General features: G+C 50.5%; 1 protein-coding gene across 3 annotated transcripts in view; it reads left to right on the top strand.

Moving 5' to 3' along the window:
• KATNB1 (katanin regulatory subunit B1) overlaps positions 1–23,639 on the top strand; it is a 633,244-nt gene that overhangs the window by 484,050 nt on the left and 125,555 nt on the right. For all 3 annotated transcript variants that reach the window (XM_086945006.1, XM_086945005.1, XM_086945004.1), the window contains 2 exons: positions 4,094–4,167; positions 15,569–15,691. In XM_086945006.1, the coding sequence (XP_086801132.1) occupies positions 4,094–4,167; positions 15,569–15,691 (197 nt within the window). The remainder of the gene's footprint in view (positions 1–4,093; positions 4,168–15,568; positions 15,692–23,639) is intronic.

The raw sequence follows: 23,639 nt of genomic DNA, 5'->3' as shown, positions 1-23,639 counted from the left end.
CTTGTATGTGGACTATTGTGATTAATTCACACCACTGGAAGTGACACCTATGCGTCCTGGTATATAGACTATCGTTATTAATTTATTCTACTGCAAGTGACTACCTACGTGCTTTGTCCTGAGACACCGGAGCTCCCACTCGGCGTCCTGTTTTCACTCACCAAGTCTGATGTTGCTCAATACGCTCACCAAGTCTCCGAACACACTAGCCCGTGCAGCAATATTTTTTGAAAAGGCGCTTCGCACCTATCCCTTTTCATTCCGGTTTTCTTGGTAGATATGGCGATTCCCCCCAAAAATACTTGGTGCTCATACTCCTTGTCCTTATGATCTCAATTTTATGAGATCAAAACGCGATCAACCACAGATCAACTTTACTCCAATTTTTTTACATCAAGAAATGCATAAAGGAGTCTAAGCATCTTGTTGTTTTGAATTTCTGCATGTTTTAAATATTCTCACTTACCACTACACATTTCCTTCACTTATTTGTGTTCACTACATCATGATACACACAGAAAAATGTCTCAAATATGCAATTAATAAATTAATTGCATTACGGCGTTAAGTATTTTCCTGCCTTTAAACTTGCCTCTTGTTTATTACGTATTGTTGGTTCTTTAAAAAATTCTTTAAGACCCCAGGTGTTTTTAACACTCTTGAAATCGTTGGCCTAAGTGAACCACTGTTTTTTCTAACAATGTATTTCCTCAGGTTCTCAAATATATATATCTCCCAAACAGCAACAACCTCCATTGTACCAGAGTGGAGTTTGAGGCCGTACATAGATATCCACAAACTAACTGCCTTCATGCCGTCACAAAATTTAGCAGCAACACTCTTGTCCTCCGGAGCCAGTGAAATGACAATTTGTGTCTCATCGGCATAGGATGGCAAGGCAAGACCAAAAGATCGTATCAGTTCTGCCATGGGTGTGTCATATATGTTAGAGAGTGTTCAGCTAAGCGAGGACCCCTGGAGGACCATGCAAGGAAGAAAGGAAGAGGGAGAGAGAAAGTCACCAAGTCGTACCGATTGCTCTCGACCGGTGAGGAAAGAGTTTAGCAACTCCCAGACGGTACTGGTCACCCTGATCCTGCTCAAAGATCCATCAGCAGCCTGTGATTCACGGTATCAAAGGCTAATAACAGATAAAGCAGGATCAGGGCAGCTCTTCACCCCAGATCCTGATCTCCTCAGTAGCTTTAATAAGGGCAGTCTCCGTACTGTGCCCAGCACGAAGACCGAATTGGGTGACATCCATAAGGTTGTTGTTATGGATTTGCTCCACCAATTGTTTGTTCGAGACCTTTTCAATGATCTTGGCAGGCAGTGGAAGACAGGAAATGGAATGATAACTACTAGGGTCTCATGGATCAAGCGAAGGTGTTTTAATTAATGGTAAAACTGACTATCTTCCAGGCTGAAGGAAATAATCCTGAGTGGCTCCTCAATTGAAAGATATCTGCCAATAAAGGCCTGATAGTCTCAGCTGTGAGGATGGCAATTCTAAGCGGGCAGGGATCACACAGGGACCCGTTTTGGAGGTCTTTCATCGATTTTGTAACCTCATCCCAAGATGGTTGAGTGAAATGCCTAAGCAAGGAGTCCATATCATATTGTATGGAAGTTTGCAAGACTGAGGAGGATACCGATCTAAGACGAGAACATTTTTTGGAAACATCTTCAACTTTGAGGCAAAAGGCCTCCGCTACAGTATATCAAAAAGATTGACTACAATCTTTAGGTAAGGACGGAGTGTTGGTGGTAAGTTGTTTTGCTGTAGCGAACAGTTCTTTTGAGTCTGCCGCAGCCTCAATTTTGTTTGTGAAGTAGGTCGATTTTTCCTAGCGAATCAACATCTCATATTTTGATAAGCAGATCTTATATTTGGCCTTTTCCGAATGGTAATAGCCAGTTCTCCATCTTTTCTCCTGTCTCCTGAAGGCCTGTTTGTATCTTCTAGCAGTTGAGAAAGTGCAGGCGCTTGGATCGTTTGCCATGCACATTAGGAGATCCAAGATGGACTGGTTAAAGGTCCTTGCACTGTTTCTGATGTCAAAGAATATAGCCCTATGATTAGACCAGACAAGGGGAAGTGTTCTTATGTTACCCAAAGGTGGCCAACTTGGTGCATTGGACTATCCACTAGTTGGTCCAAACCAAGCAAGGACATCATCAGAAGTAGGGCTGCAGTGTCATTACCAGAGTAAGTGTCTAGAGCAAAATTAAAATCGCCAAGGACCGTGTGGTTACATAGGAAGATATTAGCCTCCAGGAGACTATCAATCTCCTGGGCTAAGTCAGAACGTGGGCCAAGTGGGTAATAAATATCAGTGCCTTTTAAGATCTGCGTGTTGGGCGTTTCTACGCCGAAAGAGACTGCTTCATGTAGCAGGGATGATAGAGGAGAGCATTGGACCGTAAATTTAGCTCTATAATTGATCGCAATGCCACCTCCCTGTTTTCAGATCACATGCAGTCCAGCCTGAAAATATAGAAGTCGGCAGAAATAGAGAATAGGGTGTCAGGGCTAGAAGTTGAGTCCGCCCAGGTCTTTGTAATAAAGATAAGAAAAGTACGGCGTGCCTTGAGTTAATAAGCACACACGTCACAGTACTAGGCTGGTGAGAGGCAGCTGAAGTAGTAGAGCTAGTCGGAGAGAAGTTGCGTTGTTTTTACAAACTGGTCCTAGCATAGGCCCAAGTTCAGCGGCCAAAGCCCTACAGACAGAGCATTACCTAGGAGTACTAGCTTTGCATAGTTTACTTTGATTATTGTTTTCTTTGCAGTGCAGTGCTTTTAAACCCTTGATATACTACAACTTAAGAAGCAATCTCTGCTCTTCCCTTGATTGGCATCGGTTTTACGATCAAAGTCTCAATAATGAAAAATGTACCACAGAATAGGTTTTGTAATTGATATCATTGATTGTCATAACCACAAACTTACACAAAGGCCTAGCTGCTTCTGCCTTAGCTGATGGTCGGGATTCGAGCCTCATATTTAAAGTGTAGGGCTTTAGTATACGGGCCAGTTCTCTTAACTATCTCAAGACCAATATTGGGATAGTGATTCTCAAAATAAGGGACATTCTATTATCCAGGATGATGAGCTTTGCTTAGTTTACTTTGATGATATGCTGCTCTGTCCTTTTTGATGGCATCCTAGCAGTGTTACCTCAGTTGAGAGTTTCAGCATAGCAGTTAATGCTGAAACCAGTGCTGCTTAAGGGGATGCTTTAAACAATTTAGATTAACTTACTACGGGTAAGTGGTGCGCTCTATAAATGTCTTTGATTGATTGATTGATGACCTCTTCAAAACGCATTAACTGGCTAATTACATTACGTGAAGTTATTTGTGGATCAAAAAATAAGCAAAACACTGGTGTATTCACCACTAAATAAAAGTCCAGCCAAAACCTAGAAAGTTGGCCTGTAGCTTTTTTTATTCGCTTTCTGCTACTTCTGTTCTTAAACTAGCTAGACCTGACTTCGAATTCCTATAAGATTTCAATCTTCTGCGCCCTTTGTCTCCTACAACTGCAACACCAGGGAAACCCTGAAAAAGTGTAGGAGTTTTGACAGACATATTGATTTTACTATCGCATAATTCCCTGGTAAACATTCAGTAAATCACACGTTAATAAGGGCACAACGTTGCATTGTTTTATAGTTTTATTTTGTTTGCTTTTCAACCATATGTTAGTGATGTTTCTTAATTAACCTTTTATTCATGTCATGTTTATATTCTTAGGACTTCATACAGCCTCGTGCTTTCACAGTAAAGCCAGTAATTTATTTTGCAGTGCTCATATTAAAGGTATTCATGTCATTCTTATTAAGTGTATGTTTAAGACTTATTCAATACTTTTGTGAAACGTAGAAACTAAACGTCAGTTGGGGCAAACAGCTATACAAAACTATTTGAAATACATTCACATCTCTGAGCCTGCTTTGCGCTTACTCTCTAAGGTGAAAACCCTTTCTAGATCTCCCTGCCATTCATACAACCAGAATTTGTTTGTCAAGGCAGGCCATGTGCTGTTATGGATGACCGATCTAATGATAATTTTTCCTTTTTTCATGCAGAATCTATTGTGAAGGAAATTGTGAAGCCCAATTTAGCAGTTGACCTTTTGACACCAGCACCAAAGAAGGCAAATGTATGTATTCCAGGCACTTAGAATCTGTTTACCTGTCTTTTTCCAAACTCCCCCCAAAACTGGATTGGTATCCAGGACATTGGGGACAGTTTTGTGTTTTATGCCTTTACGCTTTCACTTTTAGTTTGGTGGTCTTAATTCGATAAGCTGCCCATGCCTCAATAAAAAGTGAAGCTGTTGCTACTGAGCTAAAGCCAAGTGGGTAACATAGTAGACGTTCACACAAGGTAATCCAATGGCTGATAACTTGACTACATAGACGACCGACCTCATTTGGATGTTCTCATGTCTGTTACTGGGCGAAAGGTCTGGGATTGTTTGCTTGTTGACCATGCATTGTCTATTCTCCCTGGAATGGACTACTGACTGAGTAGCCTTTCTTGTAGTACCATAAATGGATGATGGGTGCTATTCCGCTAAGATTCCCCACTGAGAAGGTTTTGACTCTTACAGTGCAAGTCAAATAGAATGATCTTGCTGCTACTGTTTGAGTGATTCAGAAAAGGGGGTGGTGATGAACAGAGTGTCTGAATTAAGCAGACCATTCTTACCCAGTCCAAAGATCAGGGCTTGATCCATCACCGTTTTTTAGCTCACTGCACCATCCCAGCTCAGAACTTGGCTATATGCAAATTAGTCTGACCCTGGCCCAGTGCATCATGGGAACAGGGCAGACCAAACTACCAAGCCAATTCTTATACTGGGAAGGAAACAAGCTACCGGGGACCGGTTTCTGGCATTTCAGCCGTCTTCGGCCCGGCTTGCTTGAATCCTGATGGTGCAATGAGCTAGGGACTCACATCTGAGTATACCCTTCCACGCTTATGGTGGACAAAAATGATTCAGAAAAGGGGGTGGTGATGAACAGAGTGTCTGAATTAAGCAGACCACTCTTACCCAGTCCAAAGATCAGGGCTTGATCCATCACCGTTTTTTTAGCTCACTGCACCATCCCAGCTCAGAACTTGGCTATATGCAAATTAGTCTGACCCTGGCCCAGTGCATCATGGGAACAGGGCAGACCAAACTACCAAGCCAATTCTTATACTGGGAAGGAAACAAGCTACCGGGGACCGGTTTCTGGCATTTCAGCCGTCTTCGGCCCGGCTTGCTTGAATCCTGATGGTGCAATGAGTTAGGGACTCACATCTGAGTATACCCTTCCACGCTTATGGTGGACAAAAATGATTCAGAAAAGGGGGTGGTGATGAACAGAGTGTCTGAATTAAGCAGACCACTCTTACCCAGTCCAAAGATCAGGGCTTGATCCATCACCGTTTTTTAGCTCACTGCACCATCCCAGCTCAGAACTTGGCTATATGCAAATTAGTCTGACCCTGGCCCAGCGCATCATGGGAACAGGGCAGACCAAACTACCAAGCCAATTCTTATACTGGGAAGGAAACAAGCTACCGGGGACCGGTTTCTGGCATTTCAGCCGTTTCCGGCCCGGCTTGCTTGAATCCTGATGGTGCAATGAGCTAGGGACTCACATCTGAGTATACCCTTCCACACTTATGGTGGACAAAAATGATTCAGAAAAGGGGGTGGTGATGAACAGAGTGTCTGAATTAAGCAGACCACTCTTACCCAGTCCAAAGATCAGGGCTTGATCCATCACCGTTTTTTAGCTCACTGCACCATCCCAGCTCAGAACTTGGCTATATGCAAATTAGTCTGACCCTGGCCCAGTGCATCATGGGAACAGGGCAGACCAAACTACCAAGCCAATTCTTATACTGGGAAGGAAACAAGCTACCGGGGACCGGTTTCTGGCATTTCAGCCGTCTTCGGCCCGGCTTGCTTGAATCCTGATGGTGCAATGAGTTAGGGACTCACATCTGAGTATACCCTTCCACGCTTATGGTGGACAAAAATGATTCAGAAAAGGGGGTGGTGATGAACAGAGTGTCTGAATTAAGCAGACCACTCTTACCCAGTCCAAAGATCAGGGCTTGATCCATCACCGTTTTTTAGCTCACTGCACCATCCCAGCTCAGAACTTGGCTATATGCAAATTAGTCTGACCCTGGCCCAGTGCATCATGGGAACAGGGCAGACCAAACTACCAAGCCAATTCTTATACTGGGAAGGAAACAAGCTACCGGGGACCGGTTTCTGGCATTTCAGCCGTCTTCGGCCCGGCTTGCTTGAATCCTGATGGTGCAATGACCTAGGGACTCACATCTGAGTATACCCTTCCACGCTTATGGTGGACAAAAATGATTCAGAAAAGGGGGTGGTGATGAACAGAGTGTCTGAATTAAGCAGACCACTCTTACCCAGTCCAAAGATCAGGGCTTGATCCATCACAGTTTTTTAGCTCACTGCACCATCCCAGCTCAGAACTTGGCTATATGCAAATTAGTCTGACCCTGGCCCAGTGCATCATGGGAACAGGGCAGACCAAACTACCAAGCCAATTCTTATACTGGGAAGGAAACAAGCTACCGGGGACCGGTTTCTGGCCTTTCAGCTGTCTTCGGCCCGGCTTGCTTTAATCCTGATGGTGCAATGAGCTAGGGACTCACATCTGAGTATACCCTTCCACGCTTATGGTGGACAAAAATGATTCAGAAAAGGGGGTGGTGATGAACAGAGTGTCTGAATTAAGCAGACCACTCTTACCCAGTCCAAAGATCAGGGCTTGATCCATCACCGTTTTTTAGCTCACTGCACCATCCCAGCTCAGAACTTGGCTATATGCAAATTAGTCTGACCCTGGCCCAGTGCATCATGGGAACAGGGCAGACCAAACTACCAAGCCAATTCTTATACTGGGAAGGAAACAAGCTACCGGGGACCGGTTTCTGGCATTTCAGCCGTCTTCGGCCCGGCTTGCTTGAATCCTGATGGTGCAATGAGCTAGGGACTCACATCTGAGTATACCCTTCCACGCTTATGGTGGACAAAAATGATTCAGAAAAGGGGGTGGTGATGAACAGAGTGTCTGAATTAAGCAGACCACTCTTACCCAGTCCAAAGATCAGGGCTTGATCCATCACCGTTTTTTAGCTCACTGCACCATCCCAGCTCAGAACTTGGCTATATGCAAATTAGTCTGACCCTGGCCCAGTGCATCATGGGAACAGGGCAGACCAAACTACCAAGCCAATTCTTATACTGGGAAGGAAACAAGCTACCGGGGACCGGTTTCTGGCATTTCAGCCGTCTTCGGCCCGGCTTGCTTGAATCCTGATGGTGCAATGAGCTAGGGACTCACATCTGAGTATACCCTTCCACACTTATGGTGGACAAAAATGATTCAGAAAAGGGGGTGGTGATGAACAGAGTGTCTGAATTAAGCAGACCACTCTTACCCAGTCCAAAGATCAGGGCTTGATCCATCACCGTTTTTTAGCTCACTGCACCATCCCAGCTCAGTTTGAGTAGCTGCGATCTTCAAATGTTCTGCGGTTAGCAATTTGAATAGCCTGTCTCCCAGTTGATATTAGGCTGGCAGAACCAATAGGCTTCTATGGTGTCTCATCTTGTAGGATGATCTGCCAAAATTATACAATTTTGTCACACCAATAAACAGATTGTATTGCAGCTGAAATTTAAGTTTTAGCTAAGGTGACTGGAATAGGATACACGTGGGCTAGTCCACTGAGAAATGGAAGGTCACTTGAGGTAGGCCAGGTGGATTTGAGGTCTTCTGGGATGTTTCATTTGGGATGATAGGTCTCTAGGAAGCTCTAGTGTGTTATTGAGTTGAGTAGTCATGTGAAATGTTGTAATCAATAATTGATTGGTGAACTGCCTATGGTGTCTACCATGTTTATTTTAGGGAGACAGTTAGTGTGGCCTTATCAGGTGGAAATTAGTGGGAAGCCATCAGTTATGGTGTATTAGCTAATTCCTTGGAGGGTAGGAGCAGATTTTGTTAGGATGATCACATTGGTAGTGACATTGTCATTTAGATCATACAAGGTATATGGAAACCACTCCAATAAAATACATGGGTCTCTCTGGAAAACACTGCAAGATTCCGCAACCAGAGCTGCCTGCAGTTCTCCCAGGTTTGAAATTGATGCGCTTTGATGTGGTGTATTTCGCTTGCAAACACTTGTGGTGTTCTACAGGGGCATGGAGCGATTTCTCATAGATAGCAATGGGTGTCCTAGATATTATCAGAGCTAAATCAATAATGCGGTTTTTAAATGTATTCATCTGGGGGCGTGGCCAAGATGGCGGCGTGAGCGGACGTGCTTTGTCGGAGCTCCTGCCGCCGGCCGCTAACTATAGCATATTTCCCAGCAAACGCCCTGAACCGAGCACTTCCCCGGCGGGCCTGAGGCCAGCATTGCTGTGGGGGGGTGCAGGACGGCTGTACGGCCGGTTCCCGGCGCGGAACCCCGGCTGGACCCGGCCCGGAGACCTGGTGGCGCTGAGGGCCTGGAAGGAGCGCGGCGAGACAGCGAGGCCGCGAGGGGTGGAGCCTGCACGCCGAGTCGAAGGTGCCAGTGCCCGGCGGCTGCTGCGATGGCGAGCCCGGCCCGCGCTGCTGAGCGCGAGGCCCCCGTGATCACCTGTCGGGGGCTTCTGCGGGCTCGCCTCGCTGACCTGCAGCTTGTCGGAGTGCCTAGCCGGTGGTGGTCCACTACGGACCCGGCCTTGGTCGAGCGGGGGAACCCAGGACTAGGAGGTGAGAAGCGGCGGTGGAGGGGGCCCCCACCCCCTTCGGCCCAGCGGACTCCCTTTCACGTGGGACCACCGGGGAGACAGCGGAGGCCGGCTGGCACCCCCGCAGGCACGTCCTCTAACGGCACAACCCGGCGGCAGTCTGGGGCGACCGAGACCACGATCCACCAGCGCTGGGCCTATCAGCGTGGCACCCGCGGCCACCGGTCCCCGCCTGCAGCACTGCCCCAATCCTTGGCTGAATCTGCGCGCCTAGACTTCCAACGGGAGAGGTGGTGGCCTGTCGGCGCGGGGGGCGCGGAGAGGATCCACGGGGGCCCCGCACGTGGCGGGACAGCACGAGAACTCTTAACCTGCCCGTCGTGGTGGCGCTGACGCTGGGGACACCCACACAGGTAGCCGAGCCCTCCCGACCGCGGCCCCCACGAAGGCGAGCGGGCCCCTTGCTGCGAGGAGGCCCCTGTGACCATACTGAGCTCCCACCCTCTGGACAGGACAACGCGGTGTGCCGCGGGCGCCATCTTGGGCAGCTTCCCGCCTGGCCTGGCCGGCGCTTCCCGCCTTGTCCTCTGGACCCGGCTCCACTGCACCCATCACGCGGCCCCCACGGTGCCCCGCTGCGGATTCGTGGAACAGCGACACCACACCGCTCACCCTGGGTGACGGAGGGCTAGGAGGAACGCGGAGGTGCCACTCACATTGCACTGGTTGTCCCGGCCCCGGAGCGGCGCCCACAAGGCCCGAGGATCGATCTGCGGCCGGCAGAAGGAGATACCGGCGGACGCGGCGGGGGGCTCTGGGGCGGTATGTCCGGCGGGAGGCCCAGGAAGGACCGCACCATTAAGGATCACTTCACCCCCCCCTACCATGGGGAAGCGGAATGGCCCCGCGGGGTCAAATCCCCGGGGAGACACGGACAAGCAGCCGGTGGCCTCGTCGCCCCCTGGGGGAGCGGACCCCGAGGCTCCAGTCACGCGGTCCTTTCTGGAGTCCCTGTTCACTGGGCTGAGAGAGGACATCCATGCCCTAAAGAAAGAGCTCCAGGACGAGATCAAAGAGGTCCGCCGCGACACCGATGCCATAGGGGAGAGAGTGGCAGACCTGGAAACGAAGAGCGACACACGGGACGCCGAAATAGATGCCCTAAGGCAGGAGCTGGCCCGCATCCATGACCAGTAGGTGGATCTCCAGACACATGCCGAGGATCTGGAGAACCGCTCCCGGCGGCATAATATCAGGATCCGAGGAGTGAAACTGGCCCCGGACACGGAGGACCTCTTTCGGTTCACACAGGGTCTCTTCAACCACATCTTGGGCCGACAGGCGGACGCCCCCCTGCGACTAGACAGGGCCCATCGGACGGGCCCGCCGAGAGCCGATGCAACGCACCCGCCGGACATCCTGGTGTGCGTACAGGACTTCAGGACAAAAGAGGAGATCCTAAGCAAGGCACGCCGCATGGAGAGTATCACCTTCGGCGACCATTCCCCGGCACTTTTCCAGGACCTGGCTGCACTTACCCTAGAGAAACGGCGCACCTTTCGGCCAGTAACGGCGGAACTGAGACAGCGCAACATTTCCTACAGCTGGGGGCACCCCTTCCGCCTGGTGTTTCGGCTTGGCAACGTCCTCCATCAGCCGCGCACCCTCAGAGACGCCTGCCGCGTGCTGGGCCTGGAGGAACCGGTGGTCGACGATGGGTCACCGGGAGAAAAGACTTCTAGCGAGGCTGGCCCAGGTCGCTGGCAGCAGCAACGGCGCAGACGCAAGCCGAGACGCCCCGCGGCGACTGAGATAGAGGAGGGGCAGAGGGCTGCGGTGGAAACGGTGGCGCAGGGCCTGGTGCCGGCAAACAAGGGCTGACCGCTGGGAGAGCGACGCACTGGTTCCACAAGCCATGGTTGGTTCGGGCTAATCTAGTCCGGCGGCGGGGGCGCGCACAGAGCGCTCCTTGGTCTTCCCTGATGGTGCCTCTGTCTCTTCGTCTGTGGCGGAGTGCTTCGAGCGGGCCGGCCTGCTTGCGACGCCACCACTGCCCCCACTCTACGGACTTACCTTACCACGGGTCCAGCGGCCACGTGCCTGGACCTGGGACAATGTTGGACCACATTTTTTTGCCGGTTGGGGAGACGGGTTGGGTAGGGGGGCGGGCACGGGGAGTTGGATGGGAAGCGTTTGCACCGAGGGAAGGGGGGATCCAGGCGGGGAGGTTGCTCCGGTTGAGCAGGGACTGGGGGGGGCTGTCGGGGATGGGGGGGAGTTGGGGGGTGAGGGGGGAGGGGCGGGGGGGCTCTCCTTGTCCAGGGGGTGCTGACATCACGGGAGGGGCCGACGGGGCTCCCGGCGCAGTATCTTCCGCGACCCGCTGGCCTACGGTCACGGCCTCCGGGTGGGCTTGGCGTCTTTCTCACTATCCCAGACATGCCACGACATCTCACAGTGCTCACGCTTAATGTGCGGGGCCTCAACAGTCCGAACAAGCGCAGGGCGATACTATCATGTCTCGAACGCTCTAAGGCGGATATCTGCCTTCTTCAAGAAACACATCTCCTGCGCAGCGACCAGCATAGGCTCAAATCCCGCGCTTTTCCATGGCAGTTCTTCTCATCCTCCCTGAAGAAAGCGGCGGGGGTGGCGATCCTAGTGGCTAAATCCTTTGAGGGAAAGGTTCTCCAGAAAGAGGCCGAAATTAAAGGGCGGCTTCTGCTCTATAGCTTCCAAATTGCAGGCCACACCTTACTAGTGGGCTCTGTTTATGGCCCGAATGAGGGGCAGGAAAGGTTCTTACATACAGCTCTAGAGACCGCTACATCCACCACACACACTCACTTGCTGCTGGGGGGGGACCTCAACATCGTATTTCATAACACAGCGGACCGCTCAGGCCAAAGATCCGGGCAGGTAGGGGCACTCACGGCAGCAGGGCATGCACACTTAGCAGACTTGGGCCTCACCGATTTATGGCGACACACACACCCCCTGACCACTGCCTACACGTATTACTCGGCGGCACACAAAACATATGCGAGACTGGATTACTTTCTGGGCTCCTCTCAACTGGCGTTACAGGTCGAGGGAGTGGAGATACTGCCGGCCGCACTCTCGGATCACTCCCCGGTGGTGGCGACGCTTCGGGTGGGAGCCATGCCAGCTCCACAACGCCACTGGAGGCTGCGAGACGGTCTCCTACAGCTGCCCGACACCCAGACCCGGCTCACAGCCGCGATTCGCCACTTTCTGGAGCACAACGCCAATGATGACACCACGAAGGCCACCCAGTGGGCGGCCCTCAAAGCAGTCCTGCGCGGGGAAATCATCTCCATCGCCACGGCCAATAACAAAGAGAGGGCGCTGAAGCGTGCCGAGCTTACCCAACGGGTGGCAGAACTGGAGCAGATGCACCAGCGCACAGGGGCGGCCAGAGCATGGCGACAGTTGTGCGCCGAACGGAAGATGCTGGCGGCCTTGGATCAGGACGTGGCGGAATACGCCGCCATGCGTCTCAAACACGCCTACTACACCGGGGGCGACCGTTGCGGGAGGCTCCTGGCGAGCAGGCTACGGGCGCAGACTCATTGGCAACATGTGCGCTCTCTCCGGTCGGCCAACGGCGACCAGATTACAGAGGACGCGGCAATTGCGGCGGCCTTCGGCAATTTTTATGCGGCGCTCTACGACGCAGATCACCTGGACCCCAATGCTGGTCCGGCCTACTTGCAGGGCGCGGAGCTCCCCACCCTTAACCCAGCTCAAGCAGACTTTCTGGAGCGGCCCATAGGCCTGGAGGAGGTCATCTCGGCTATTGCCCGCCTTAAGGTGGGGAAATCCCCGGGACCCGACGGCTATACCGCGGCATTTTACAAGACCTTTTGTCAGCAACTTGCCCCTCTCTTGCGCGACCTGTTTAACACATTTGACTCGCCTGGTGCCATACACCCGGACCTACTGGAGGCGTCTATCTCCGTTATTCCCAAACCGGGCCGTGATCCGGCAGCCTGCGGTTCATACAGGCCCATCTCGCTACTGAACATAGACTTGAAGCTCTACACTGGCATACTAGCGAGCCGCATTGCACCATATATGCAACAGCTGATAGACCCCGATCAGGCGGGCTTTATCCCTCAACGGCAGACCAGCGACAACACCAGGCGGGTGCTGCACCTCATTGAGGCCGGGTCGCGCACTAAACCCGGCTGCATGCTCCTCACCATCGACGCGGAGAAAGCCTTCGACAGAGTGCATTGGCCGTACCTCGATCAGGCCCTCCGCCGCTTCGGCTTTGGGGAGAAACTCCGCCATCGCATCTTCAACTGCTACCGCCGGCCCAACGCCGCGGTAAGGGTGAACGGCCATACCTCCCCGAGGTTCGACATTGGCAGAGGCACGCGCCAAGGCTGCCCTCTGTCACCGCTCCTATTCGCGCTGTACATGGAGCCGATGGCTTAAAGAGTGCGGCAGCACGTTCGCATTTCTGGTATCAAATTTGGGGCCGACACGCACAAGATCAGCCTGTACGCTGACGACGTCTTGCTGTCCCTTACCGACCCGATGCAATCCCTGCGTGCTCTCTTTGTGGAACTCCACACCTTTGCCCTGGCCTCGGGGTTTAAAATCAACGAAGCCAAATCCGAAGCCCTGAACATCTCCCTGAGCCCAGACGTGGTGGCCGAGATTAAATCGGAATTCAAGATTCAATGGTCGGACGCAACCGTCCCGTACCTAGGCGTTCGCCTGGCTCCTACTGTCCGGGGCACTGCGCGAGTCAATTACGAGGCCCTCACACTCAAGCTCCGGGAGCAGCTCCGGCGTTGGAGGCCACTTACACTGTCATGGCTGGGCAGAATTGCCGCAATCAAGATGACACTGCTACCGCAGATCCTGTATCTGTTCCAGACGCTCCCCGTGAACCCCCCGAAGGGTTGGCTTCAACAGACCCAATCGGATCTGTCGCGGTTCATTTGGAATGGCCGGCGACCTAGATTTAAGCACACTCTTGCTGCTCTGCCCCCGGCGAACGGGGGGGTCGGCGTGCCCGACCTCACCCTGTACTTCCAGGCAGCACAGCTGCGCACCTTTGTGGAATGGTTCCAGCTGGAGTCCGGCAAGCACTGGCTCTTCTTGGACCAGGCCGTGGCCGGCCGTACCCTCCAGGGTGTGCCTTTCCTACCGCGCCGACACCGTCCCCCTAACCTGTACGCCTCTGAAATCACTAGTACCGCCCTGCGGGTGTGGGACAGAGTGGCTGTGGCCAAGGGGCTGACCACCTTCCCCTCACCTATGACTCCCATCTTTGGAAACCCAGACTTCTCACCGGGCCTGGACGCCGGAGCATTCACGACGTGGCGGGCGACACCCTGTAGAGCGGCGGGACACATGTTCGACGTCAAGGGGATCCTCCCGTTCCAGCAGGTCAAGGCGGATTACGGCGTAGCCGAATCGAAACGCTTGCAATACCTGCAGGTGCGCCACTGGGTGCTTCACCCCTCGATCCAGCCCGGGGCCCAACGGCACCTCACACCCTACGAACGGTGGCTGCTGACACGCACCTCGGACAAGAAATTGATTTCAGATCTATATCAGCAGCTCCTTCTCACTCAGGCACACTCGTACAACGCGGGACAAGTCCGGTGGGAAAGGGACCTGGGGAGACAGCTCACTCGGAAAGAATGGGAAGGGGTTTACCATAGGGCCAGACACTCGGCGCACCATACCGGGCTTACCGAGACATTGACTAAGGTAGCCACATACTGGTACCACACCCCTGAGAGACTACATCAATGGGATGCCCGAATAAGTGACAGATGCTGGAGGGGGTGTGGGGGATTGGGTACTCTGGAACACCTACTGTGGAGCTGTGAGGCGCTGCGCCCTTACTGGGACCCTATCCTGGACCTCATAGATGCACATCTAGACACACAACTGCCGCGCTTCCCAGCATACATTCTTCTAGGCCTCCCAAACGCCCTCACATACCCTCTGAAATCCTGGAGAGGACGCTTGATCGCGCTTGCGCTTGGGGCTGCGGTCCAAAACATTGTGGCCCACTGGAGGGCGGTTCAGGCCCCACAGCAATTGGGGTGGCTTCACCGGCTTTGGGCGATCCTGGGGATGGAGAAACTATCACTGGCGGCAGCTGGGAGGGGGGCGGAATTTGCGGAACTCTGGCGGCCATTCCTCGCCCTGCTTACCGGGGAGTTTCGGGAGGTGAGCTGCCCACGCTACCTGCGCCTGCTACGCCTGGCAGAAACACCTCTCCCAGACACCAAGACTCACACCCGTAAGCGCACGGGCCCTGCGCGCGCAGCGCCTACTGACTGTTAGTGGCGGAACACGACCGATAGAGCAATCCCGGAAATGGACAAGGAGAGGGGAGGGCTGGGGTGGGAAGGGTAGGGGGGTTGTTTCCAGTTCTTTGTTTCTTAAGTTATGCTAGCACTGATTAGCTTGCACCGTTGTAGCACCTCTTATGACGCGGCCGGCCCAGTTGGGTTGTAGGCGGCTTGCTGTGTTAACAAGACGATGTTCCCGCTGGCCTCGTGTTGGGTGTCAGTGGGGTTGCTGCCTAGGCCTCCCTGGAGTGGGGACGGCCCCTACAGATGTCTCAGAGGTGCATTTCTTTGCCTATGCTCAATAAAATATTTAATACATAAATGTATTCATCTTGTTTAGGTGCCTATTTTAACCTTGCAGACACCTCAAATCGATCACCTTTGTTATTCTTTGTGTGTTGGGACTCATTCTCCCTTCTGCCTCTTAGCCAGAGCATCTGCAACAGGCTCCTATAGCATCCTCTACTCCTAATGAACGGGTTCCTGAATCTCCAATTATCTCCAACACCCGGACAGAACCTGCTGGGCTGAAAGCTTCTGACTTCCTCCCGGTAAGTGAAACTTGCCAAACAGAATTTTTCATGTAACACTAGGAATCCTTGTTTGTGCAAGCAACATTTTCAATTATTAGTGGAAGGTATGCCTTAAAAATAAGAAAGATAATCTGTTTTAAAGTTCTGGAACCTTTATGTATATGAGGTTATTCTAGTATGCATGTGTGATAGGGAGCAGAGTGGGAGGAAATAGGACAGGGTTTAAGTGGGCAAGGTCCCTCTGTGTCACAGGGGAACCTGTCGCACTTAAAAACAGACATTGAAACGGGTCCATATTGGGCCCTATATCAATGTGAATAACTGTAATAGTAAAACACTGATAGGTTTCTGAACAAGCATTGACAAAACCAATAGGTGTTGCCTATGCAAGAGCTTTCAGCTTTGTCAGTATGTTTTTGGCGTGTTGTACACCATGGTGGCTGCTGTTCAGCATGTCTAGAAGTTATTGCCATAAAGGGGAGTAGTGTCTAATGCTGTGGCATAGAATAGAGTGGTGTAGAGAGTTGTGAAGTGGAGTAGTGTTGAGTGGCGTAGAGTGGAGTGCCTGTTATGAAGTGTCGTGGAGGCAGTAAAGGGGCATAGAGTGTTGCGGTGTGGAGTGTTGCGGTGTGGAGTGTTGCGGTGTGGAGTGTTGCGGTGTGGAGTGTTGCGGTGTGGAGTAGAGTGATGTACAGTAGCATAGAACGGAGTAGATTGACGTTGAGTGAAGTGGCATAGAGTGAAGTAGATTGACGTTGAGTGAAGTGGCATAGAGTGAAGTAGATTGACGTTGAGTGAAGTGGCATAGAATGAAGTAGATTGACGTTGAGTGAAGTGGCATAGAATGAAGTAGTGTAGGAGAGCGGAATGGCAAAGTGGAGTAGAGTGTCTTTGAGAGGCATCGAGTGGAGTAGAGTGTTGTAGAGTGGAGTAGATTTTAAAGGAGTAGCTTGTCATAGAGTGGTCTAGTGAAGTGACTTAGAGTACTGAGGTGCAGAGTAGATTGGCAAAGAGTGAATTGGTTTTGAGTAAAATGATGTAGAGTGCAGTGGCGCAGAGTGTAGTGATGCAGTGTAGATTGCAGTGCTGTGGAGGACAATGACATTTAGTGCAGTAGCTCAGGGTGGAGTAGAGTCGCATAAAGTGTTTCAAAGAAGTGGAGTGGAGTGGAGTGGTGCAGGGTAGAGTAGAGTGGTACAAGTTAGAGTGCATAGTTGTAGAGTGCAGGGGCGTGGAAAGCAGTGGGGCAAAGTAGATTGCAGTCGCATGGACTGGAGTGATGCAGGGTGTAGTGTCGTAAAATGCATTTGCGTAGAGTTGAGTGGTGCAGAGTAGCATAGAATTCAGTGGCGGAGGGAGCAATTTTGCAGAGTAGAGTAGGGTGCAGTGGCATAGGTTGGAGTGGAGTGCAGTGTTGTAAAATGCATTGGTGTACAGCTCAGCAGCAGTGAGTAGTGTAGAGAGCAGTGGCGTAAAGTATCATGGTGCAGAGTTGAATAGAGGGGCCTAGCTGTAATGGTGTAGAGTGCAGTGGTGCAGAGTAGTTGCCATAGAGTGCATTGGTTTTAAGTAAAGTGGTGTAGAGTGCATGAGAATAGATTGGCGTGGAGTGGCGCAGGGTGGAATAGAGTGGCACGTCGTAGAGTACAGTGGCTTAGAGTGCAGTGGCATCAAGTAGATTGTTTCAAAGTGGTGTGGTGCGGGGTAGAGTAGAGTGTCAGAGAGTAGTGGCATTGAGTGCACTGTAGTAGAGTGGATTGGCACAGATTAGAGTGCATTGGCGTAGAATGGATTGGCATAGAGTGGAGTAGTGCAGACTGGAGTGGTGAAGAATACAGTGGTGAAGAACATGGTGCATAGTAGAGTGGGGTAGAGTGCATTGGCATAGAGTAGGGTGGTGTAGACTAGAGTTTACTGGCGTAGAGTGGTGCAGAGTAGAGTGCAGTGGCACAAAGTGGTGTAGAGTAGAATGGTGCAAAATAAAGTGGTGTAGAGAGCAGTTGCGAAGAGTACAGTGGTGCGTAGAGTTCATAGACGTAAAGTGCAATGCTTTAAAGTAGAGTGCAGAGTAAAGTGTTGTGGCGTACAGTGCAGTGGTGCAGAGTAGACTGGTGCAGAGTGCATTGGCGTATAGTGTATTAGTTTTGAGTAAAGTCATGTAGATTGCAGTAGTGTAGAATAGAGTGGTGTAAAGTGGCATAGGGTAGATTGCACTGGCATAGAGTGCAGTGGCGTAGAGTTGATTGTTTAAGACTAGAGTGAAATGGCGTTGAGTGCAGTGACAATGTCATAGAATGCAGTGTCGTAAAGTGCAGTGCTGCAGAGTAGACTAGAGTGCGTTGGTGAAGAGAGCAGTGGCATAAAGTGGATCAATACAGAGTACAGTGTAGTGCCTTACAGTGCATTGGCTCAGAGTGGTGCAGAGTAAAGTGCAGTGATGTAGAGTTCAGTGGTGGAGAGTGCAGTTTTGCAGGGTAGAGGGGTTTAGAGTGAAGTGACGTGGAGTGGTGCATGGTAGAGTGCAGTGGCGTAGAGGGGGAGTGATTCAAACTGCAGTAAAATAGAGTATAGAGAAGTGGCATAGAGTGGCTTAGAGATCAGTTGCACAGAGTGTAGTAATGTAGAGTGCATTGGCATATAATGCTGTAGAGAAGCTTATAGAGCAGTGGTGCATTATAGATTGGCATAGAATGCTTTGATTTTGACTAAAGTGGAGTGCAGTGGTTATAGTAGATTGCAGTTGTGCAGTGTAGAGTGGTGCAGCATAGAGTGGCGCAGAGTGCAGTGGTGTAGGGTAGATTGAGTAGAGTGAGGTGGTGTAGAGTGAAGTGGGGCAGGGTAGATTAAAGTAACATAGAGTGGATTAGAATAGAGTGCGCTGGTCCAGAGTGGAGTGGTACAGAGTAGAGTGCAGTGCCATAGAGTGCAGTTTTGTAGAGTAGAGTGGAGTGGCCTAGTGGTGAAGAGTACAGTGGTGCATAGTAGAGTAGAGGGGTGCCAAGTAGAGGACAGCAGAGTGGAGTGGTGCGAAGTAGAGTGCAATGGTGTAGTGTGCAGTGGTGTGGAGTGGGATAGTCTGAAGTGGTGTAGGGTGCTACAGAGTTGAGTGGTTAAAGTGGAGTATGCAAGGTGGGGTAGCACACTGCCATTACAAACAACACATCATCATTTGAAATAACCATTACATTTGTCTGACATAGAGTTTTACTGACAAAAATATAAAGAGCATAAACGATAATGTGTGTAAATGTCATCACCCAGTGTATTGATTTATTTTGATCGTATTCAAATATTTGTTTTGCCCACACTTCAGAATTACCAGAAAATGTGCTTCGTTTGTGCTCTCCCAAATCTGACACACCTGCACAGTTCATTTACAGACATCTAGCTTTGTGTGCTAGAAAAAAAAATAACATTGTACAGCCTTTCTCAAGCACACCCTCAGTAGCCAGAATGATTGTCACATAAATCCTCACTTTGAAATCTGAGAAAGAAAAGTAGACGCCAAGCTCCTTTGGAAGACAGGGTCTGACATTTGAACTCTGCCTTTGAATGCATCGCAAATGTAACAAGATAAGAACACAATTTAAAAACCTGTTTACAGAAAGCTAGTACTGGTGGAAGCATACAGTAAATAATGTTTTGGCCACGGAAAGGACAAACTCAAGCTGGACAGCCTAAAACAAAGCCAGCAAAAATAAAGCAAGAACATTTGGGTTACAAGCCACAAATCCAATAGTCCGCAATGGGTGGAATTCACTCCAAGTGAAGCTTTCCGAATGTCCTCAAGATGTTGTTAGTGAGCTGTCTGGTAGGCTTTGACCTATAAATGAATGGTATATACGGTAAGGTAATCCATGACAACGATTTAGTTCCTATTTATATTTCTCATGTTTTACCAAATCTTGCATTCCCTAAAAGTGTTGTCAATTTCCAAGATGTAATTTTTTCTGGGTTTTTTGTGTATGTGTATGTTACATGGTACTCTTTTATAGTGAATCCGCTCAACTCGAGTCACTTCCAGATGTATATAAAGGATCACAAATGAGCACTCTGGAGTTGAGGTTGAAAGCAATGCAAGGTTCGAGGCATGTGGGCTGCTGAATTCATATCTGTGCATAGATCGCCGCCTAGTGTTGGGTCCGGATGATTGCACATTGTTGTCCTGGAAGAGTCTTCGAAGTATCACGAGATAGGTGGCTCCTCCCCTGGACTACAGTGCGCATGGGCATCTCCTCCATCCTCAGATTGTTTTTTTCCGCCATTGGGTTCGGATGTTACTATCTTAGCTCAAGTTAGGAAAACTTTCTACAAAGCCAAAAGGCTGTTGACAGCGTCGGTATAGTTTCGTTCGGTACCGAGAACTTTGCTTCGAGAGGACATCGAGGAATCAGATGGTTTTTTTTCCACACTCGACCCGATCTTCGATCTACGATGGAAAGAAGCCCATTCAAGAGGTGTCCACTTTGCAATGGAAAATACCCGCGCATCGATGTCCACCCGGTGTGCAACAAGTGCCTGTCCCCGGATCACAACGTAGCCAACTGTATGGCCTGTGCCCGGTTCAGGTCGAAGAAAACTCTTCGGATTCGGCGCGCGGCTCGATTAGAGTCGCAGAGATCGGCGCCTAATCCAGAAAACATCTTTGGGACCGAAGACGAAGAGGTCGTTGATCTGGAGGATCGGGAAGAACACTTGGATCCTGTTTCGGAGCATGACTCCGAGTATGACGCCGAAGATGAAGAGATATTGGAAGAAGAAGAAAACGTCGTTGATGAGGTAGGAGACGACGCAGAGGCCCTTGGGGCCGTAGAAGATAGCTCAGGCGAGGAGCTAGGCCCAACCGTCGATACGGGGGCCGACGATGAAGCACTCGATAAGGCTCAGGTTGAGGTATCGCCACAAGGCCTTACCCGAGATCTACCGACTAATTCTACAGCCCCGCATAAAGGCCCGTCTACGAACATATATAAAGAGCCATCGGTATCAAAACTGCCATCGGTCGATCCAAAGAAATCGAAACCGAAAGCATCACTGCCAAAAGTGCAGCTGACTCTGGTCGGTTCCAAGGCCTCAAACCCCTCGGAGCCGAAGAAACAGAAAAAGGCCATTGATACCGAGAAGTTCAAAAAGGTCATCGAGCCGAAGGTGGGGCACCGAAGACCAAAGTCAAGGCTGTCGAACCGACGAAGTCGGTGCCTAAGAGAGTCGACACAGACAAAAGGCTCGAACCAAGAGAGGGGGTCGATCCTCGGACAAGGCCTGCGGCCAAGACAAAGACTGGCTCCAAGGACCCTGTCGAGTCGACGCAGCCGACCCCATTCGTATCCAAGAGATGCCGGAGACACTCCAACGCATCAGAGAAAAGGCTACAACGGTCGGGCCGAAGAAGGCCCCAACCCCGAAGTTGGTCGGAAACATTCAGACCGCATCAACACCAATCAAATTCGGGTTGCCACCGATGGTGCGACCGAAGATGTTTGAACCGAAAAAGGGTATCGGAGCCATTAAAGGAGTGTCGATGGAACGGGGGGCTACAGAGGAGCCTGAAGAACAGGAGTCGAGGCAGTTCATCGACTCGGACACTGGTAGACTGTCCATGTATAAGAGGAAAATAATACCAGAAACACCCATGGAGTCATATAAGATTCCATTAAAGAAGAAGAGGGATTCAACCACATCGCCAGTTCTTGTGGAACCTCTGCAATCCTATGGACAAGAACCTCAGTCTTTTTCACCCACATACTCAGATGTGGATGCAGGGGATGACGATAAAGAGGATGACACTTATCATGTGGACACTGATCCCGACGATCAGAACCAACCATGGGCAGACCCAGCTGACCCAAGGGCTCCAATGAATGCCCCTGACACACATGCATACAATGTAAAAACATCTCCTACTGAGGACACTACTGCCTTTAATGCCCTTATTGAAAGAGCGGCAGGTAACCATGATGTGCAACTACATGCTGACCCTGTTGAGGAAGATTTTCTGGTCGACACCTTTTCCACTTCGGAAAGAACCGTCAAGACTCTGCCCATGCTAAAAGGGGTCCTTAAGCATGCTGGTGAAATTTTTAAGGAGACCACCAGGGCAAGGGTATTAAACCCTAGAATTGAAAAGAAATATAGACCGGCACCTGTGGACCTTACTTATATAAGAGGACAGTTGCCATTGGACTCATTAGTTGTTTCTAATGCACGTAAGAGAGCAAACTCCCAGACTACAGGTGATGCTCTCCCTCCTGACAAGGAGTCGAAAGTACTAGAAACTTCAGGAAAAAGGGTGGCAGCGCAGGCAGCTAACATCTGGCGCATTGCCAACACTCAGGCACTCTTAGCCAGATATGACAGGTCCCATTATGATACCCTTGAGACACTGTTGCAACACCTACCAGATCAGTACAAGGAGGTAGCGGAGCTACTAATCCAAGAAGAAAAGCTTATAACCAATGCTTCCATTAAGTGTGCGCTAGACGCAGCTGACACTGCAGCCAGGGCCATTAACACTAGCGTCATGTTAAGAAGATATGCCTGGTTAAGAATCTCGGGATTCAAACCAGAAATACAAACTACTATCCTCAATCAGCCAGTTAACCCAGCCTACTTATTTGGACCTGAGGTTGACACCACCCTTGAAAAGATTAAAAAAGACACCAAGACTGCAAAGTCTATGGGGGCTCTGCAGTCACAGCAGTTTCGGGGTGGCTCTTTTCATCGCTCCAATACTAGAGGACCTTCAAGAGGCCAAAACACACAGCAGACACAGTATAATAAAGGAGGTACACAAACCACCTACAATAAACACAACAGGGGTGGATATCGTGGAAACAACATCAAGGGCAGAGGAAGAGGAAACAACAATTCCAGATCCTCTGCCAATAACAAACAGTGACGCCCTGTCACTGCCCCCGACCATATAACACCTGTCGGGGGGAGACTGCAACAGTTCCTGCCGGTCTGGAAATCCATCACCACAGACAGGTGGGTGAGAGACATTGTCCAGTACGGGTACTGTCTAGAGCTGACATCCACTCCACCCAACATACCACCAAGACACCGTCCTATGTCCGCAGAGCACTTACACTTACTGCAGCAGGAGGTCGTCAGCATGCTGCAAAAAGGAGCCAAAAAGCTCGTGCCTGTAGAAGACCAAGGCTCAGGGGTGTACTCTCTGTATTTCTTAATACCCAAAAAGGACGGGTCTCTCAGACCCATACTGGACCTCAGGCCTCTAAACAGATACATTCTGTCGGAGCATTTTCATATGCTCACCTTACAGCAGGTTCTACCGTTACTCAGTCAGGGAGACTTCCTCGCAACACTAGATCTAAAAGATGCGTTTTCCATATACCGATACACCCATCACCCATCTCAGGTTCACTATTCAAGATCAACATTATCAGTTCAAAGTCCTCCCTTGCAGAGTAACGACGGCACCCAGGGTGTTCACAAAGTGCCTGGCGACAGTAGCAGCACACCTAAGGAGACAGCACATACAAGTCTACCCTTATCTGGACGACTGGCTTATTCAAGCAAAGACGGCCCAGCAGTGTGCCAGCCACATGTCCCACACCATTCATCTTCTTCACAATCTGGGATTCTCGCTGAATTATCCAAAGTCACATCTTCAGCCCGCCCACGTGCGACAGTACCTGGGCGCGACAATAAACACTCTGGCAGCCAAAGCTCAGCCAAATTCAGTGAGGATAAACAGCATGCAATTGCAGATACAAAAATTCAGACCCCAACACTTGCTTCCAGCAAGAGTGTTCATGCAGATGATAGGCATGATGGCCTCCTGCATCTTCATAGTCCCGCACGCGAGACTACATATGTGCCCGCTTCAGGAGTGCTTGGCACGTCAGTGGAATCAGGCTCAAGGACAATTGAAAGACCTAGTGTTGGTGAGCGGTCGGGCGTACAACTCTCTGCATTGGTGGAACCCACAAAACCTTTGCAA

This window comes from Lissotriton vulgaris, chromosome 12 (genome assembly GCF_964263255.1).
Source record: "Lissotriton vulgaris chromosome 12, aLisVul1.2, whole genome shotgun sequence".
Classification (NCBI taxonomy): Eukaryota; Metazoa; Chordata; class Amphibia; order Caudata; family Salamandridae; genus Lissotriton; species Lissotriton vulgaris.
This window is presented reverse-complemented; position numbering and strand designations above follow the sequence as displayed.